Source organism: Dipteris shenzhenensis, chromosome 16 (assembly GCF_047967505.1).
Source record: "Dipteris shenzhenensis isolate YYH24624 ecotype China chromosome 16, Dip_SZ_1.0, whole genome shotgun sequence".
Lineage (NCBI taxonomy): Eukaryota > Viridiplantae > Streptophyta > Polypodiopsida > Gleicheniales > Dipteridaceae > Dipteris > Dipteris shenzhenensis.
The window spans coordinates 49,201,992-49,222,763 of record NC_141611.1 but is presented as its reverse complement, the minus strand read 5'-3'; the positions used below and the strand labels follow the sequence as shown (position 1 = coordinate 49,222,763).

Here is a 20,772-nt window from a genome sequence, read left to right as displayed (position 1 = left end):
TAGCCCTACATCTTTCTTATCTAGCCAGTGAGAAGATACAAGATACAAGCAATATAGCCACTTGTCTCTTGCTATGTGAGCCACACCATTTTCTTATAATTTTGACCACACAACTTGTAAGCAACTCATGCATCAATTTTCATGTATTTTTGGCTTTGGGGATGCTGCCCCTGAAGCCTCGCCAAGGGGGATGTTGCCAGCCCCCCTTGGAAACCCCTAGTGACTTCCTAAGGGGGGCATTTCCCCCCCCCCCTACCCCCCTTCATGGAATCCGTATAAGCACGTCTGGGTCCAAATCATAGACAAAAAACAATCTCTGAAAAAATGATCAGGCTCCACATACAACAATCTCCCACTTGGAGACTAATCATAGTAACTCTACTATTACTACACTCAATGAAATTCTTTGGATCTGGTTGTCCCTGGTATTGTTCCCCATTCTTGAAGATGAATCGAAATCATGACAAGAGCTAAATTTCTCCCTAGTTACCACCTTAGTCAACATGTCAGTAGGATTCTGGCTAGTGTGTATCTTTTTCGCTTCAACTGTCCAACCTCTAAAATAGATCAAATGAGATGATATTTGATATATATATGTTTAGTTCTTAAACAGAAGGATGAATTCTATGCAATGTGAATAGAACTTTGGCTATCATTGTACAAGCTACAATTTTCTAACTTTTTTCTAAGCTCCTCCATAAACATCTGCAACAAAAATCATATCTTTCCTAGCCTTTGTAACTGCACCATATTTTGGTTCTAATGTAGAAAGTGCAACAACCTTTTGCAACTTTGAAGCCCAGCTTACTATTGTTTCACCTATAGTAAAAGCATACCCGGTAGTGCTCCTTCCTCCATCTTTATCAGCTACCATATCTAAATCAACATATCCTTGTAGAGAAATGTTTGAACCTTTAAAACATACTGCATGAGTAGTTGCACCTCGCAAATATCTGAGAATCTACTTTACATTTATCCAATGTCCTTTACCTAGATTATTCATAAACCTGCTCACAAAACTCCCACTCCATGTGCAATATCGGACCTAGTTCATGCCATTGCATACATCAAGCTACCAATTGTTGATGCATATGGACTCTTTATTAGAACATGAAGTCAAGTGTGAGGGTGTCCTACAGTTGTGTGGGTGTGAATGCGTCTAGAGTCCTACAGTTAGGTGAGCTAGGTGTGTGAGGTGGAGGTCTAGTGACCTCACCCATGATGTCAAAAGAGAAGGTTGCCCAGCCTATATATGAGGCCCTATGTACTTGCTAAAGAATGAATCATTCCATATTGTGCTTCGTGCCCTTGTGATTGTTGTCTCACTCTCTATTCTCTCCACCATGCTCCAACAATTGGTATTAGAGCAGTTGTTTTCAAGGCAATGCTGCATTATGTATATAGGGATTCTCTACCTGATGATAGTAGAGTTTCAAGGTCAGCCTCATCATAGGTAATATGGGCTCAACATTTGCTAGCTGTAGTAGATCGGTACAGGTTGCAACGACTAAGGTTGCTCTGTGAAGCAAAACTATGTGAGCAAGTGTGGAAACTATGGCCACCACTCTTGCCTTGGCAGAGCAGCATAATTCAAAAGATGTGAAAGCGGTGTGTTTAAGGTCTGCGTTGCCTTGCCCCACGCTGCTCTGTGCATTGCTTCTCCTCTGTGCACTGCTCTGCCCATTATCTCCTGCCCATGCCCTCGAGATGGCTGCTACCTGCAGCTGAAGCTCGTCCTATCCATCTACCCAGTATATTGGTTCCAATGCCGGGATAGAAGTTCCCTGCATGTAGACACTTGGGGATTTCATCAAATTTTTGTAATTTCATCACTATTTTTCACTTCATTTGGGAATTTTGCCCCTCTTGGGCCCAATTGCTCAAACTTGCGATTCTTCTCCGACATTTGGTGACTGTCACTCTATTTACTTTGAGAGTCATGGGTTGATTGCCCCATGTAGCTGCACCCATGGTCGACATCGACATATCTTCCATTTCATTAATGAAGGGCTAAGGATTTTTAGGGAAGAATTTTCTTATGTTGTTCGGGGAGGGGTGGATTTTGAGTCTTGCATTTGTACACGGTCTTTAGCCTCTCCATTACAATAATTAGTTGTACAAATATCCTCTTTCCAAATTTTTCTCAACGAGGCTCATAACCACTTAGGAATGGCTTAGTGGTTATCCTCACCATATGTAATCCTTTGGCCTCTAAGGCTCTCAATAGTTGCTGAGTTTTTATAAATGTAATTTCTTTTGTTCAATTTTAGCTCCATGAGGCTCTTAGCAATTTTTTGACTTTCTGGTTTTTACAAATTATGTTTGATTATCGATGTAATCTCTTTTGTTCAATTTTTGCTCGATGAAGATCTTAGCAATTACTGAGTTGTCATAAATTGTCTTTGGATGTAATATCTTTGTTCAACTTTTTCTCTAGCAGTGGCTGAGCTATTATACTCGTCGGGTGTAATATCTTTTAAGTTTCCACTTTACTGGGTGCAGTCATTGCATAATTAGTGCACAAAGAAACACATTTTCCTTGGTTTTAGGAGTAATTGGAAGTAGCACTTAAATGGTACCAAGAAACAGTGTGGTGTTTGCAAGAAAATACATTTTCCTTCATTTAGGATTACCTACAACCCACACTAAAATAGAACTTAGGAGAATGCAAGGCATCACCTATATATGGATACTTTGCGAAATTTGGCACTTCCTGCAAGAAGTAATTTTTAGAGTTTGTCATCACAGATGGCTATCATGAAGTACCCGTGTGGAAACACATCTAACTTCAAGATAGCTCCAGCACTTCCAATTGCTTGGCTATAAAAATTTGGGACTTGTCATGTTCACTAAAGTGATAACAAGGTGGCAACTCTTTGGATTCTCCATCATAAACCAAGCATGATCAATGAATTTCTCATGAATAGGGGGTACGACCATTTTTTGAGCAAAATCTTCCGAGCATCTGAGCGAAGGAAAAAGAAAAGCTTCCAACTATGTAAAAATGTGGCAAAAATGGATCAAAAGAAAACATAGTTTCACTTAGAAACATGCAAAGTATTCTAGTAATGACTATTTTATACACAAATCTTTACATGAATCTTTGGGAATGGTGAGTAACATAATGGGATGGCTTTTAAAGAAACCCACATGTAGAGTAGACTTCTCTATGAAAATTCCCTTATGATCCTTCTTACAACTTTTACTTAATAGGGGGTGACATTGAAAAACCTCTCTCAACCTATCTTCATGAAAGAAAAGAAACCTCATTGAAGCAAGCCATCGAGGTAGTTTCGTTAGCAAAACCCATTTGAAGTAGGTCTTCCAAGGTAGTTTCACTAGCGAAACTACCTTGGATAACACTTTTAAAAGTGACATAACTTTTACATCCAATGTCCAAATATAGTCATTCAACCACTCAAATTGATTGGAAAGCCCCATTTGAACACATCCATGGGGTTATATTTTGGAAAATCTTGCATATATAGCCCCATTTGAGCACATCTATGGGGTTATATTTTGGAAAATCTTGCATATATAGTATCAAATATTACATGTATTTTATGAGAGTGATATCTAAGCCAAAGTTAATGCTTAATTATAGTAATTTAAACTTCTTTAGAAACATATCCATAAATATCTTGTTATTTATGCTATAAAAACACTAGAAAGCTCTTATCATAATGATATAAATGTGTTTAATAAGTAATTATATATGTATAATATAGTAATTTAAACTTCATTAGAAACATATCCATAAATATCTTGTTATTTATGCTATAAAAACACTAGAAAGCTCTTTTCATATTGATCTAAATGTGTTTAATAGGTAATTATATATGTATAATATTATTACATTGAGAGTGATTATGAGGGATGTTTCTTAAAGGAATTATTTTTCAACACTTTTTGAAGGTAATAACAGGGGTATAAAGGGATGTCTACGAATAAGAAAATTTATGTTATGTAAAAATGAATGAGTGACTAGTCTTAAGGTTTGTAGACTGCCCTCCTTAACCAAAGAATGAAAACAAGAAAAGGGCATTACTAACAAGGTGAATGATGATAAATCATTCATAAGGCCTCCCCTAGGTTCAAAATAGCGAGGAAGGTGTGCAGTGCAAAAAAGAGGGGGGATATGATGAATTGAGAGAGGGAGAGAAGGGGGGGGGGAGAGAGGGGGCCTTAAAATGTGGAGGATTTCTAGAGGGAAAAATAGCATGTGGAGAGGGAAGAATAGCAAGTGAATAGTAAAATCATTGGAGATTTTTGAAAAATTGAAAATGCATTTTCCTTGGTTTAGGATTAAATGCAAACCGCACTAAAATGGAACCAGCAATGTGGTTGCACAAGGAATTACATTTTCCTTTGTTTAGGATTAACTTCTTACCACATGTTTTAAACTCGATTCAAAATATATGAACAATTGTGGGAGTCCAACACAGGTCTCGCATTACCTAGCCAATTAACCTAAATACATTTTCTTTGGTTTAATTAGGAGTAGCAAGAGCCACCTCCAAGAACTAGCGCAGTGGTCACACCAAGCCAATGTTAGCATTGTGATCAAAAATCTAGATCACCATGGGAGATTTGCGCATAGATGATAGGTGGTGAGCTACAGGTAGATGGTAGGTGGCAAGCTATGGGGGTAGATGATATGATGATAAATAGTGAATAGTTTGATGTACAAAGATGCAAAACAGAGACTGTGTGAAGGAGGGCAAAACAGGAACAAAATTGCTCGTGGAGTGACATGTATCAAGCTTTGCGGTGTCCAGAACATCAATTTTTACGATTTGTCTCATTAATATGCCAATAAGGCAATCATTATGCCAAGAAAAATTTCGGCAAGTTTGCGAGTCTAACTGAATTAAAAATATCACCTACCTGCACATCGCATTGTGGCCCCAAAATTGCCCTTAAAATAGTTTCACGATTGGCTACACCTAATCGTGCATTAACTCCAGATATTTTCATAGCACATAGAAAAGCCACCACAATGCCAGGCTTTAGCTTCTAAGTCCCAGATCTCAATTTGCTTCAGTTTTTATTTGATTTTTCTTGAGCTCTTGAGCTCATTAGCTTAGCATAGCTTAGTATTCAGTAAGGGCCATAGCCCTTTGTTCCAACCCATTGAGGTGGTTGCTTTTTTGTTTACTTTGTCCCATAGACCAACGAGGCCTCTCGCATGTGGATATTAATACATCTCTCTCTCTCTCTCTCTCTCTCTCTCTCTCTCTCTCTCTCTCTCTCTCTCTCTCTATGTCATGAAATGAAATGAAAGGAAAGGAAATCAAATAAAATGAGATGAACCTCACAAGGAGTCTCTCTCAAAAGCTTACAAAAACTCCATGAAATGAAGCTTAGTAAGGAACATAAACCCGCGCCGCCTTAATAAGGAACATAAACCTTGGGGGGGATCACTCATAAATATGTAAGCCCTGGGAGTCAACTCAATATGTATCGAGTTACTACCCTCATCCAAAATCTAGGGTACGAGGGGACAAGGTCTAGATGTATTATATTCATGGATTTTCTACAAAAGTTTTAAATAGAAGGAAAAATATGATAATGTCCAGTCCTTCCTACCATAAAGCATAAGGTTTATACTTCAAAAAACAAAGATTTTAAGATTTGTACATATTTTTCATAATATGTGAGACCCAAGGCGGAGGTCTTTTGGACGAGGGTGGTTAAAACAAAAAAAGGCACTAAAATATAAAAACTCAAGTCCTTTCAAAATCATGTAACCTTTTCATGTGTTATCCAAATTTCAAGGTGTAAATGCATATTTGAAGCTCTTTGAGTGTAGAACAAAATCATGCTAATCTGACTAACTTTTACTCATGGCATATTGTTAAATTCATCTCATACTCAAAATTTTCATAGATGTTCTTACTAAAGGGATATGGCACCCCAGGATGTAAGCATAGCATGTGGGTTCAATAGAAGGGGTTTTAAAGTCTCTGCCTTTCACATTTTTTACATATGGAAGGGTACCATTTAGAGGGGGTATTCACGGATTGAATAAAAAATGCCCACCACTCCCACCCATTTTTGAATTATGAAGAAGCTTTTGAGAAATTAAGGAGAAGGTGGAATAGTGACACAAGAAGTGCACACGGGTTTTGTTGCTACCTCCAGGTTCTAGGAACTAGGTAGAATTATGTTGTGCTATAGAGCAATGTGTGGGTCCCCTACTATTTTTTTGCCATATGAAGGGTTCATGGAAAGATGGGATTTTTTTCCTGCTAATTCGTACAGATGTTTGAAACATAGTTCAAATGGTCAAGGTGACTTTCTAAATCTTAGTTTAGTATTATGTTAGAGTTAGTTGAGTGTTTGTGAATTCTTGGCTATTGGCCCTGCACACTCGAGATATTAGGGTCTTAGCTTCTTTTTCGTCTCTTAGATTGTATGACACCAAAAGCATTTGATGTTATTTAAATGTATAAGAAGGGTCATTGCTCATATGTAATTGTCCATCCCCTCCCCCCCCCCTCCTCTCTCTCTCTCTCTCTCTCTCTTACGGTCAAAAATGAAATTGTATCAAAAGGAGCAAAATTTTAAGTACAGCAAAGAAAGGTAGGCAAGTACAACTGATTTGGACCTCAACATTGGCTCCTTGCGTCCATTTCAACACAACCCTCCAAATCACTCGAGATTCAAAACAGTCCCATAATAGATGATAGTGACCCATAATAGATGATAGTGAGATTCCATTGTCCTTCCACACAATGTGCACATTGGATTGATGCCAAGCGAGATTAGCAAGCATCCTGCAGCTTGTTGCGTAGGCCTAGGACACGGTGCCCCTGCGTGAGAAGGTGGGTGAGTTTTTTTCCCTTGAAAAAAAGAAGAAGGTGGCAAACCACTATGGGCTTGCTTTTATTGAAAGTAAGACTTGTTGAGGTTACCATCAATTAAATGCTTAACAATTATATACTAATATAACACTGCCACAACCACTAAGTCCCCATTTAGAAAAAAATGTAAAGTAGCTCCGATGAATATTACAATAAAGTTTCCCAATAACTTGTAGAGCGAAAAGGAAAGGTGTAAATTGAAAGGAGAGGGAAAGTTAAAAAGCAAATGGAGTGGGAAAAGGCACAAGTAACAAGAGAGGAGAGGAGAAGAGCTAAATTTTGTACTTGCCTACCTTTGACTTGACAGCATCAGATCATTCCTACCTCCAAGTGCTTGCACCACTCCTCAAACTCACTCCCTTATCATTTGGATCAAATGCCTCCTAAAAGGGACATTTCTGAAGGCTTTGTTATTTCCGACATTCCAAATGACCAATAAAGTAACACCTCTAATGATCTGAAAAATTTCATACTGAACATTAGTGAGCTTTTTACAATCTCCTGATAAAGCCTTGGAAATCTTTATGAGATAGTTTTTGTAATTACTTCCCTTTTTAATTTGATTAATGTCCAGTACCCTCTCGTCAAGGGCCGCAGAGTCGGATGAAAAATCATATTAACCGTCCGATCCGCGGCTATTCTTACAAGGAAGATTGAATCCATGGCCTCGCACGTCAAAATCAAGGTCTCATCTAGTCTCACGTGGACATCAAACCTAGAAAAACGAGATGCACGGAAAGCAGAGATGGCATAAAATGATTCGCAATAGGTGAAAAAAAATCTGACAATTATTTTGACACCTCCTGCGGGCCCTTGGCATACAGGAAAAATGTTGGAGGTTGGCATATTGACACGATGCGAGCCACTTGATTTTTTGGAAATGACTCCCTGAGTTGCATGACTCGAGAATGTCGGCGGCCATGCTCGGGTAGGCAGGCGCCCTATGATGGGCCTCCTTCCGCAGGCAATGTCCCCAATGAGAAGCTGGAGGACGCAAATGGGGGTGGCCGCGGTCAAGGAGGCGCCTGGTGGGCGCGGGACGATGATGGGAGTGTGGTGGTGCCACGTGGTTTCCCCCTCTTTTTTTTTTAATAAACGAAAAAGGGGGGTTATAATTATGGCTGAGCATTTTTTGAAGCAGCACGGGGCTTGTGCCCCGTTATATATAAAATCCTGTTTTTGTGATTGTGTCTCGGGAGATCAGCAATGTCTGTTGTGCAGATTTAGGTCATCCATGGTGGATTCATCCTTCATCGTCTCGGATTTGCGCTCGATTTCTCAAATCACCGCACCGTTTTTGCCTCAATCGCTTCTTACCTCAGGTTCTCCCTCTCTCCCCATCAATTTTGAGATGTTTCTGCAGTGGCATTGCCTCTGAGAAGTCTCCGGTTTCCCAGAATCTCCATCGATGTCGCAAATTTGAGGAAGATTATATCTCACCATGGGGGACTTCAATTTAATCTTGCTGGTCATCGTAATCGTGGTGTGCGTTCTGTCGCTCATCTTCAACACGTACCTTTTAATCAATTACCAGCATCCTGATGACAAGAATCAAGCGTACTTTCCAAAAATCGTAGTTATCTTCGGGCTTTCGATCGCGGAGATATCTATTTTAATGCTGCCAGCGGACATTGCAAATCAGCATGCCTGCCAGCATGCAATATACAATGGGGCTTGTAACTTGACTCTGCCGATGAAACAACTTTGGCTGGCAGTATATATTATCAACGCTATCCTTGTGTTTTTCGTCATCCCGTTCACCATGTTCTACTACGAAGCTGATCAAGATAAGTACGTTGCATTCTTACTTTTCCATCTTATCTCTGCTAGTTTTCAGCCTCGTATGAGCGGGCACACGTATGCGACGTTCTGATGATCAAGGTCTAGCTATTTGTTTTTTAAACTGTGCTGGGGAACAGAATGAATGCATTATTACTGAAAAGTTGTTTTCAAGTTGTTTCGTCCAACATATTACTATTTCTTCAGTGCTCACTGGTTGGCAGTGCTTTTATCTCTTTGTGATATTGTGAAGTGGGTCTTCTTGTTGGCTAGATATCGTGCCTTGAATCATCTTGTTTACAATGAAGATAGGAACACACACCCCCCCACCATATACCCACATCCATCACCATACCCCTACCCACATAACCAATATGGATCCTAAATCCACCTTCCATATGAAAATGGAAAGTGGGGGCTCTCGAGAGACCCTAATTCCATTACCATATAGCCACACACCCACCACCACAGCCACACACATACCCACCCCCATCTATCATATCCTTACCCAAACACCTCACACCCAACACAACTAGCCACACCCACCCACACCAGCCGACACATGGCACGTTGATTTGAGGGTTTTGTGGCAAGGCACAATGTGGATTTGCTCCTTGCAGTAGACTGTGCTAAAACGCCGTTTTAGATGCCAGGACTGCTTTTCGAAGAGTTTGCAGTGCACTAATGTGGGTTGCCTTCTGTTTTAAATGTCCGAAGTGCATTTCGAAGGATTTGCAGTGCCCTAATGTGGGTTGCCTTCTGTTTTAAATGGCAGGACTGCATTTCGAAGAGTTTGCAGTGCGCTAATGTGGGTTGCCTTAACAGCAGTGGTGGTGGGCCTTACTGTGGGTATTTTATATGGTGAGTGGTAATTTCTTTGTGAAATGGAGCTGCATCAGAAGGTGCCTTAAATAGAGTGCAAAGGTCGATGTTATCTTTTCAATGTGTGGAATTTGTTTCTGGTCAGTTTTACTTTTCTTGTTTATACTGAGTATATTGATATAGCCAAGCAAATTCCTAATGTTATTGTAAGGAGTGGTATTAGATTAGTGTGATGAACTAAGAGATTTGCTACTTTACTATGCTTGTAGATGCTTTTACGTTAGCAATCTGCTTTTATTGGTAATTACTCAAATTACTGTTCTTTTAAGGAATGTTTTCAAAGTCTCAACTTCTTTTAAATTGTATTCTCATTCTTGTTAGCTGTGAGAAGCAGTACAGCGGTCTTATCTTTAGTATCAAATCTGATGTTTTTGGACATTTTTCTTTGTATCCCTTTTCATGACCATGACGTTGGTGCTTTGATGAGGCTATTTGACTAGAAAATCCTGATTGAGCTGCCAAAACATAGAATCACAACAGGCTTGTGACCCACGTCCCAGCCATATGACCTAACTCACAAGCCTGTGGGTGAGATTGGTATATGGAGCGTCTCTTAACACCACAAGTCATTGTTTGGGAGTGCTTAGGCTGGTTTGGACCATCCTTAGGGCTAATATTACTTCTAGCAGCTCTCAATAGCACACACTTGGTTCGTGCTCATAGAGTTTTAGCCCAAAGCCATGCCTTTGCACACTTTTCTAGCCTCGGGTTCTTTATCCCATCCTAGTGATGTACAATATTGCTCCCATGGCATGCTGTTCTTCAACATGCTTCGACGCTCTTAGTCTTAAACTGTGGCCATGGCATAACTTCTTCCTGACTGCCCCAATACGCTACCCTTGAAAAAAGTCCTAAATGATTTTAGAATGGTCCTTGCATTAACATTCTATATAATGGATATTAGTAAAGTATGGTCATATACATTATCTTCGACCCTTAGGAATATAATGGTCGTAATATCTTTGATTAACAATTGCAACAAGGGTGTTACATATGCTTATTATGACTATATGGAGTGGAAGATATTATGACTATATGGAGTGGAAGATACATCGTGTGATTTGTAATTTTGAGGTCCTTATGCATGAAGCAGCCTTTGCCCATGCGTAAACACATCATCCAACATTATGGCTCACATGGGGTTCTAAATTTAAACTAGTATTTCATGGCTCTTCATCATTTTGGTTTGTCATTCTAGAGGCATCATTGGCAAAATATTTCAAAGTCATTACAAGATCATTCATGTATGCTCCCAAATTTTCAACCCTAAAGTTAAAGTTAGATTGCTTTAGATTGTTCTTGATTGCATTAGGTTTGCATGACATGACCAAAAATTGAAAATTTTGATGGCAATAATCCTCATTTTTAAGGTAGTAATGGCATTGACTTCACCATGTTAGTATCCTATTATATAGGTACTATTCAATGAAATATGCTTGAGAATGACAAGGGTTAAAACTAATTGCTCCAAATTGAGTAGTGTATTCCATGCATTTACCCTAAAAGTGGACAATTCAAGAATGCAATGGTTTTCCTCCAAAATCAGTTGTAGACTGCACCCCTAAGGTACCATCTCTTCAACACGCTTGCATCAAGTTGAGGGTGCAATGGCATTGAATACCATGTGGGTTAGGACATGAAATTGCACATTGATTAAAATAATCGGTCTATGCCAATTATCTGGAAGAAGAGTGTTCACATTTTGTGCAATTGTGCAAATGGTTCACACTAGCTCAAAGCTATGTTTGACAAATGCTAAGAGGTTTTGCGCAATTGTGTAAATGGGTTCAAACTAGCTCGAAATTATGTTTTGACAAATATTGAGAAAAAGAAGGGGAGGAGAGCTAGTTGTAAGATGACAAGAGTGGGTGCGCTAGTGTTTAATACTGACTCTTATTGCGATAATAGATAATAAATTTAACTCGAGTGCTAGTGGATTGACCTAGAATTTGAATCAACCTACATGTGGTATTTGCTACTATAGGACTTCCACAACTTTATAGTCTAGGGTGACCTTGAGAGTATTTTACATCCAAGCGTTGTCTCTTGCTGCCAGTGTCATTAGGATACATTGGCGGATGCCGTCTTGTGGGAGTGCCTTTACTAGATTGCATCATTCTATGGTACCTACACATAAATTGGCACAAATGAATGCTCACTTTTCTCTTTGTATAGCCTTAACCTTTGGACTTACTAAGAGAAGAGCCTAAGGACGAGACCGGTTCTTAGCCTAAGATAAAAGTCCCCTTACACCTACATATGTATGATTTTAATTACTACCTTTTTTGACTGGTCAGAGCCTTTGAAGCTCTAGCTCTCTTAAGCCTAGTTCTCTATGTGTCAGCTACTTGAAGAGAGTATTTCCACATTGCTCAAGCGCAAAGCCAAAAAGGTTCAAGAGCTGAATGGAGCTGTAACATGCGGGGACTAGCTGTGCAGAAAATAGATGAACATACAAGGAAGAACTCAAGCATGGGATACACCAGATAACTTCCTAACTATAGTACACTGCTTATGTATACTGATGGCATAAATGTACATGATTGCCAAATCGGCATACAAAACTGCGCTGAGACCACTTCCTTAATGATGACATGTGGGAGATGGAGCTATGCTGCTGAAAGCTGACCCCAATCCTCACCCATAGGATGGCTGAAATGCGCTGTTGAAGGCTGGGAGCTGAGTCCTGAAATGAGGGGCCAGCCCTCCTTGTATAGGGGCTGGAAGGGCCTGTTTTGGCAGAACCAACCAGCCCTAACTGGCTGACCAGCTGGTTGGATGGTTGGCTGGGCTGGTTTGGTTGTTTGCTCAGCCCTAGGGGCTGACCTGTAGGGGGTTGAGGATGCCTATAAAAGGAGCCTCCCCCAGCCCACTTTTGATGCTTGTTGCTGCCCTTTGGAAGCCCCAAAACCTGCCATATATGCGGCGTAGGGAGCTGCGATTGGCTTACAAGGCAGCCAGTTGTCATTGCCACCTAGGCTTGATCCTGCTGCATGTGACATGAGCTTACCAAGGCTCCAATCATGGCCAAAAGCTATACAGCAGGGCTCTTCACTATAGGTGAAGTGTTAAGTGTAGGGCAGCAAGCCTTTGCCTAACCCTGTCAGCGGAAACTGATGGGTAAAGGTTATGGGTAAAGGATCTCATTACTTTGTCCTCTTGGAATAGCTTCGTGATGAAGTGACACTGACCCTCCATATGCTACATGAAAGATGATGTGCACCAGGATTACCAGCATCCTGACTCGTCCACAATCATCTGAGCTTGACAGAATTATTGGTTGATGACCACGTCGCTTTGAACTTACTTGACATGCATTCTAGTTCTTAGACTATTTCTAGTTCCTTGTGGGCGTCCCCACAGTTCTCTTTAACTAATGCAACGCAAAAGTAAAACAATAATACTTATTCTTGGCTAACCACTTTAACTTTCTTTGGCCAAAATCAATTCGTGTTTAAGAATTATTCCTTTAATTTCGTAGGAGAAGTCCCAAATGGGTCCCAAATGGTGACATCCCCTCAGCTTCTAAATAGTTGTCCTCAACTGAAAAGCTTCTTGATACAATTGTAGAACTTGAGGATATTTTGTAAAGAATTCCTCATCAACCCACTTGGCATCAAGTGTCGAATAATTCTTAAACTTGACAAGGTATCTACGGATAACCCTGCCTCTTGGTCCTTTCTTCTCTGTATGGTAACACAATCTGTTCTGGTTTGAGGATCTCCTCCATCTCTTCCACCTCTCGTGGCTCTTCTTAAACTGGTTCTATAGGTTCTGGTCCTTGATACTTCTTGAGAAGACTCACATGAAAAGCATTGTGAATCTTCCAAGTCTCGGGCAACTCAAGTCAAAAGGCGACTTCTTTTATGGGCTCACTAACTCGGAAAGGCCCATAATATCTAGGAGATAGCTTTGGGTATACCTTCTCTTTTCCTTTCATCTTTCTGAGTCGTGCTTTCTCAAACTTTAACAATACCCAGTCTCCTTCTTGGAGATTCTCTTAGATGTTTATCTGCAGCCTTCTTTTGCTTCTGTTGAGATCTCTTAATGGCTGTCCAGACTTGGGAAAAAGCTGTGTCCAAATCTCGAACATACTAGTCGGCTGCAAATATCTTGTCCTTTGTTCTGAGGATGGGTGGCAAGACCACCTTTCCATAAATGACTTCGAATGGAGCTTTTGCTGTGGAACTATGAACACTTTTGGCACGTAAGACATTCAGTTACAAACTTGTGAATGTCTTTCCGCATCCCTGGCCAAAAGAAATCTCTCAATGGCCTGTGTAGTAGACAAAATCCTTTGATGCCCTGCATAAGGAAGAGCATGACATTCTTCCAAAACTTTGGCTCGCATATCTTGGGTCACACACAAATGATCATCTTTCATGAAAACCATCCTTCAAAGAATATTGCCTAGATGATTTCCCCTACAAGATGTTCCTCATAACTTCTCCGAAATCTGGATCGTGTAAATATAGTTCTTTCATAGCCTCTAGATCTTGATGATATGCTATGGTAACATTATTCACTTTGGGCCTTCTGGATAAGGCATCTGCTACCCTGTTCTGAGCTCCTGGAGTGTAGACAAATCTGAAAGTGAAACATGGACAAGAAATTTGCCCATTTCATCTGTTTTTCGGTGATCTTTGTCTGTGTCGAGAAATATCTGAGGCTTTGATGGTGTGTCTTGACTGTAAAATCAGCTCCAATAAGATAATGCTTCCAGATAGCTAAGGCATGGATAACCGCTAGCATCTCTTTTTCATAAACTCCCAAACAGCCTCGTGCTTTCATAAGCTATGACTCATCCTTCTGGGTGGAGGACAGCTCCCACACACTGTCCACATGCATCGCAGTCCACATTGAACTGTTTGTGCAGATCTGGAACAAATAAGAATCGGCTCAGTCATTAACTTTTCTTTGAGAGTGTTGAAGGCTGTCCTTTGCCATTCTCCCCACTTGAAGACTCTCAATTTCTTGGTCAAATCATGCAAGGGGGCTGCTATATCAGCAAAGTGTCTGATAAAGCGTTTGTAGTAGGAGCAAAGCCCAGGAAAACTGCGTACTTCATGTACTGAGGTGAGTTCTGGTCATTCTTGAATAGCTTTTGTCTTGGTTGGATCCATCCGAATCCCTTCCTTGGAAATTATGTAGAGCTTATGATTTCTGAGTTCTTGGAACAGGGTGGCCAGATGCTTTTTATGTTCTTCCTCTATCTTTGAAAAGACTAGGATGTCATCAAAGAAAGTACCTATAAAGTGCCTGTAAGGTTTGAAAATCCGGTCCATAATACGATTAACAGTGGCTGGGGCATTGGTTAACCCAAAGGGCATCACCAAAAACTCATAAAGCCCAAAAGTGGTCCAGAAAGCTGTCTTGTGCACATCTTGAGGATGAATCCTTATCTGGTGGTACCCACTCTTCAAGTCAATACGGCTGAAAATCGTGGCCCTTTTTAATCTGTCCAAAAAATCACATATGCATGGGATTGGAAATCTGTTCTTGATTGTCATCTTGTTAAGAGCTTTGTAAGCCACACACATACAGTAGGAGCCATCCTTCTTCTGGACCAAGAGTACAAGAGAACAGAAGGGTGAGGAACTGGGCCTAATAAGTCCTTTAGAGAGCAAATCTTGTACCTGTTGGAATTCTTCAAATGTGATACCATAAAACTCAACCATTCTCCTTTCTACTTGTTGAATATCGACAAAAATGTATTAAAAGGATTACATGTAGTGAAACACAGAAGAGCCAAGGATGGCATGGAAAAGCAGTTCCATCAATGTTGTCATAAGGAAGCAGCTTCTGGGATGCATGGACAGGCAATGTTTTCAGTGCGGGGACAAAGCACTATGGAAGATGAAAACCACAGAGACATGCAAGTGATGAAGATTTTAGATGACAGTCATGGTGAGACAGGTGAAGGGCCAGCAGAGAGAGCTTTTCATGTCTCAGCCATTAGGTGTTCTGGGCAGGATGGTTATAATAGGCAAACTTCTGGATTTACAGCTACAAGTAGGATTTTTAGTGCTGCATCAAAAACATTCTGCCATAGGCTTCAAAAATCCAGGAGTCCTCGTGACTTTTTTGCCTGTGTATGTGAGGGTGGGCTCCCTGTGCCACTTTTGATCTATGCGTGGGCAGATTTCATGAATTAGGCTGACATAAATGACTGACATGCTTTGTGATGCATAAACTGAAAGGTAATTTCTCGCTCTAGCTGCTAGTAGTTTGTGCAGCGGATACGATGGTTGGCAATTTGTGCGACTGGTCTCTGGTGCCCCATTAACACTAATTCCCGTTTTTCAGGTCTGGTGGGCAAAGTGGATTTCACAGTGCAGCGTCTTTCGTCTGTGGCTACACCTTTCACCACCGATTTTTCCAGTCTGTCACAATCGCATCCCTGCCTGGGTAACACTCCTAGTGAGAAAATCTCGGTATGTATTGCAGGGTTGGTGCTTCCATTCTTGTTTGTGAAAGCTATATGGCAGGGAGAAATGAGTTTCTGTATATTTCCAAGTGGATGTGCTTGGTCGTCCTATGGTTGAGGTTTTGGCTAAGAAGCGTTATGTCAATGAAACAGTGCTATGCTTATTTGGCTCCAAATTCAAAGGCAACGTGGACCTTTGCCGTATCATTTCCGGAATATGTGGTTGCTTTAATGACAATCGTGGGCTCAGTGCTTTTTTCGGTATGCTACACTTTTGGGATTCACTAGATAATCAAAGCTGAGCGTTTATGGAGTCATATTTTTAATGTTTCGTCATAGCTTTACGTAAGGTGCATTTTTCCTGTGTCACCTTACCGTCCACTTAACTGTTGACTTTTCAGAAATGAGTATTGACTTAGAAACTGCTTCCACTGCAGATTTTTGGTGGAGTTGGAATAGCTTGCTTACCATTAAGTATGATATATAGTTTTCTTCGACGTCCAAAGGCTATCATTACTCGATCACAATATATAAAGGTATGTGCTTGTTTGTACGTGCGTATATCGAGTCATGTGATTGTATATACACCTCACATGGTTGTATACACACACACACGTATATGCAGACATAAGATGCATGGATATATGGTTGGACATGTACAGATGCACACATGCATTCATTCATTCATTCAGATCTACAGCCTTCTTGTGCTGTACTCCTAAAGCATGTAAAAGCATGTCTTCTTGCAGGAGGCAACAGAGTTGGGCAAGCGGGCAAGAGATATTCGAGAAGTGGCATCAGCCCTTCAGCGAGAAGAGCGAAGTGGTAACAGAGGCCGTAAATGGAGGAAAAATGTGAAAATGATTCAGCAGGTTAGTTAAGTTGATATATTTTTGTTTGGGGAACCACTAGGCTGTGTCCAATAGAACTAATCAATGGTACCTATTTGCTATAAAATTGAACACTTAGTGGGTCTTTGTCACTAAAGCAGATCAATGGTCACCTATTTTCTATAACATGAATAGTTAAGTGGATCTCCTTGCATGCCTTATACATGGAAGAAGTCATGTTAATGATTTGATATTGTAATAAATTCTGTCTGTCTTAAGTGATGCATCACTGTGTTGCCCTATTGACTAGACTTTCTAAGCATTTTTTGCTTAGATTTTTTTGTTTGTGAGAGAAACTGTGTAGTCTTCACAAGAAATTATAGCTCAAACGAAGAGAATGTGGAGTATTTGATTAGCCTTCTCCTATAGTGCTAGCCTTTATTATGGCTTTGTTGCCTTCACCTCCCCTTCACCTCTGGGCTGTTGACACAAACTTGGTACCACGATTTTTGTATAAATGGATGCTCAAGTAAGTGTGGGTTTGTGGATATGTACGTGTGAGAGCATATGTTCATACTATGGTCTACACCGACCGGTCGGTGGGGATGTCATAGTAGCTAGTCCTTGGTATATGGATGGATGACATTGAAATTGCACTGTCTTGTGTTTTCAGAGGATGAGTTTGACAAAACATGCGTGCCTTAGGATCGATGGAGCGCTCTAAGGTGAATGGAACCTATATGGAGACATGATGAAGAGAGTCGATGGAGCGCTCTAAGGTGGATGGAACTTATGTGGAGACATGATGAACAGAGTGCTCATGACATGTACCTCAAGTTAATTAGGTTTCAAGATAGATTAGCTTGGACTCATAAACATAATCTCGAGTGAATGTGCATTTCTTATACTCAACAATACATGATAGGCCTCTTATATAGAGAGTGCCTTTAGAATAGTCAACACTCGTGGGATCCTTTGATCCACATCTCTCATTGTGGATATTCTTCATCCACATCTCCACATCATGTAGTCTACATCTTAGGGTGGCTACTTTAATTCTTTCTTATACCATATCTTAGCCTTTAATCTATGTGCACATGGCACCATATCTCAACACCTCCCCTTGGTGCCATGATCCATTGGCTACTGCAAGGTGGTCAGATGTGAGTTTACATTCCATTACCTCCCCTTAGTACACACCTTGCTACATAAGGTGGTCAAGTGTGGCTTTTACATGTCAATACTTCCCTTGGGTGCTTTCATAGCTACTCTCAGGCGGTCAGGCTTGATTTACAAATGTGTGGGCTAAAGGTGGCAAGGTTTTTGCTTCTCAATGCTTGATGTCGATGGCGTTCTCTTCTTTGCTTGATGTAGCTTGATGCATGATGCTTTGTTCTTCTTGTGCCTTTAATGTTTTATGTGTGGATGCCATGCTCTGTGCTATGGTCATCTCATGCACTTGTGCTTTTGGCATGCGTTGTGCTGCGTGCATTCATGCATTGATTTGTCATTTGTTGCAAAGGTCTTACCAATTGATTTCTTTTAATATTGGCAGTGTCTAATTGCTAACAATGATTTTGACTTCATAGGCGTGTAGAGCTCGAAAAGACGACCACTTTTTCTTTTTGGAGCGTGTGCAAATTCTTTCTGGATTGCAAGTTACACCTTGTGGAAGTTTTTTTGTTTTTGTGAAGAAGAGAAGGCCTTTGCTAATGTGGCACAGGGATTCACATGTAGAATTCCATGCTGTACGAAGCAACGCTTTCTCCCAGCATAGCAGCAATGGTCCTCACTTCGGCTTCACGCACTCAGGCCCAAAGTAAGCGACCGTTGCATCAAAACTGCAATAGCTATCGCTCCAAACGAGCCTCCTAACGGCTCACAAGACTCGCCATCCAGACTGTAACGCTAGCTCTGGAGGCTCAGACGACAGCCCTGACACAAAAGCCTCCAGTCTCCAGACCTACCTACTGCTTCTCTAGCTCGTAGCTCTCAGCGCCTTGACCCAACGAGCGGTTCTTCAAAGACAGACGCCCTCAACGGCCAGCCTCTACAACGTAAGAATCCACGACTCCAGAGCTTCACGTGACATTGAAAAATGACGCATACACTTTGCAGCAAGCCTCACCGACGGAACGACGACAGTTCAAAGCTTCAGAGTTTTTTCAAGGTTCCTAAGATCTCCACAAAAAGCCACATGGCATATAGGATATAACTAGGGTCAGGTGAAAATCACCCTAGGTTAAGTAGTTGGTCTAGAAGTAGACACGTGGCACCTTATCCCAATTGCCAAGGTTAAGTCACATTGGCCCTAGGTTTGGTCAATGGTCAAGTAACTCACACTAAACCATGGTTAGGTTTAGGTTCAAGATTGGTCAATATGCCACATCACCTAGAATGCCACATAAGCGCAGTGCATGGAGACGGAGAGCTGCTAGAGAAGGAGTTGTGTGAGGAGCCGCTGCTCATGTAGGTTCTTTGGCTTTTGGAGCTATTGCTCTGGTGCAATCCCATTCGTGGGCGCTCAGGCTGAGGAAGCGGCTAGGTTGCAGATATGGAGCTGTGGGGCGGCACACGTTGGGAGCCAGATATGGCAGTCGAGCTTGGTTGTAGACAGAGAGGCCTGTGTTGCATGGATTCACAGATTGGATAAGCTGTGATCGCCTTTACAGAGCCCTTCAGAATCCTTGCGAAGTGGCAAATAAAAACCAGGAACCTTATTTTAAGAGACAAGGCTGCTGATATATGACCCAAGAAATATGCGTAGCTGTTGACGATCAGTAAATGAAGCAACGATAATCTTTAGCAAGAGTGTGTGTGACTCCTCATTGTTTAGGAATGACGAGCAACTTCTTGGCAATGAAAGCCTTTTTGTAAAAATATGCTAAGCTACTAGTGGTTCTGGTCACAAGGGAACATCAAATATGATAGCTTGGTAACCAAAAGAGTTGCGATGTCGCCCAAGAGAGAATCTTGAAAAAGAGTTCATGGATACCAAAAAATGTTGCAAGATTGGTCGTAATGAAGCCATGAAGGTAAAGACATGACAACAAGCCTCATGGTTGTGGATATCGGGAGCTGGATGCATTAGATAAATAGAGAGATGCAGCCACAAAACCCTCACAGCATTCTTTTAAGAGATTGACGTGCCCAGCAGACCAAAACACTTCCTCAAGACAAGCCAAATGCAACCTTCACAAAACCTCTTGAAGACATGTGAAGTTGAGAAGAGCTACCATGAGAAGAAGGGACCAACTTGGCTTTGATACCATGACAAAACATGCGTGCCTCAGGATCGATGGAGCGCTCTAAGGTGGATGGATCATGAAACCTATGTGGAGACATGATGAAGAGAGTGCTCATGACATGTACCTCAAGTCAATTAAGCTCCAAGATAGATTAGCTTGGACTCATAAACAGAATCTTGAGTGAATGTGCATTTCTTGTACTCAACAATATATGATAGGCCTCTTATATAGAGAGTGCCCTTAGAAAAGTCAACACTTGTGGGATCCTGTGATCCACATCTCTCCTTGTGGATATCCTTGATCCACATCTCTACATCATGTAGTCCACATCTTAGGGTGGCTACTTCAATTCTTTCCTATACCATACCTTAGCCTTTAATCTATGTGCACATGGCACCATATCTCAACAGAGTTTGCACATGTTCCTAGGTTCACCTCAATATATGTTTCCATTGTATGAACAGACATGTGAATTTTTACCTTTATCCATGTTGCGTCTTGCTGATATTGTGATAAATTCTTTCCATCTTAAGTCGTGCGTTACTTTATCAGCTATGTTGTCTAAGCATGTTTTGCTTCGACATATTACTCCAGCTGCTTGCCGTCGCTGTTTGGCCTCACGGGAGACTATATCTCACATCTTCGACGGTGGATTACTGCCGGGAATAAGTTCGATTGGGTGATCCACTGGTCGTCGAGGTGGTAACTACTTTGGCAATTCCTGTGGAAAAAGGTCCAGG

At 41.0% G+C, this 20,772-nt stretch overlaps 1 protein-coding gene across 1 annotated transcript in view; it reads left to right on the top strand.

The window, feature by feature from the left end:
* The first annotated feature begins 8,030 nt into the window (after positions 1-8,030).
* LOC147893072 (LIMR family protein At5g01460-like) overlaps positions 8,031-20,772 on the top strand; it is a 103,620-nt gene continuing 90,878 nt past the window's right edge. Inside the window, exons 1-7 of the mRNA XM_087387446.1 lie at positions 8,031-8,188; positions 8,264-8,657; positions 9,421-9,506; positions 15,834-15,961; positions 16,108-16,215; positions 16,392-16,490; positions 16,704-16,826. Of these exons, the coding sequence (XP_087243572.1) occupies positions 8,308-8,657; positions 9,421-9,506; positions 15,834-15,961; positions 16,108-16,215; positions 16,392-16,490; positions 16,704-16,826 (894 nt within the window). The 5' untranslated portion in view covers positions 8,031-8,188; positions 8,264-8,307. The remainder of the gene's footprint in view (positions 8,189-8,263; positions 8,658-9,420; positions 9,507-15,833; positions 15,962-16,107; positions 16,216-16,391; positions 16,491-16,703; positions 16,827-20,772) is intronic.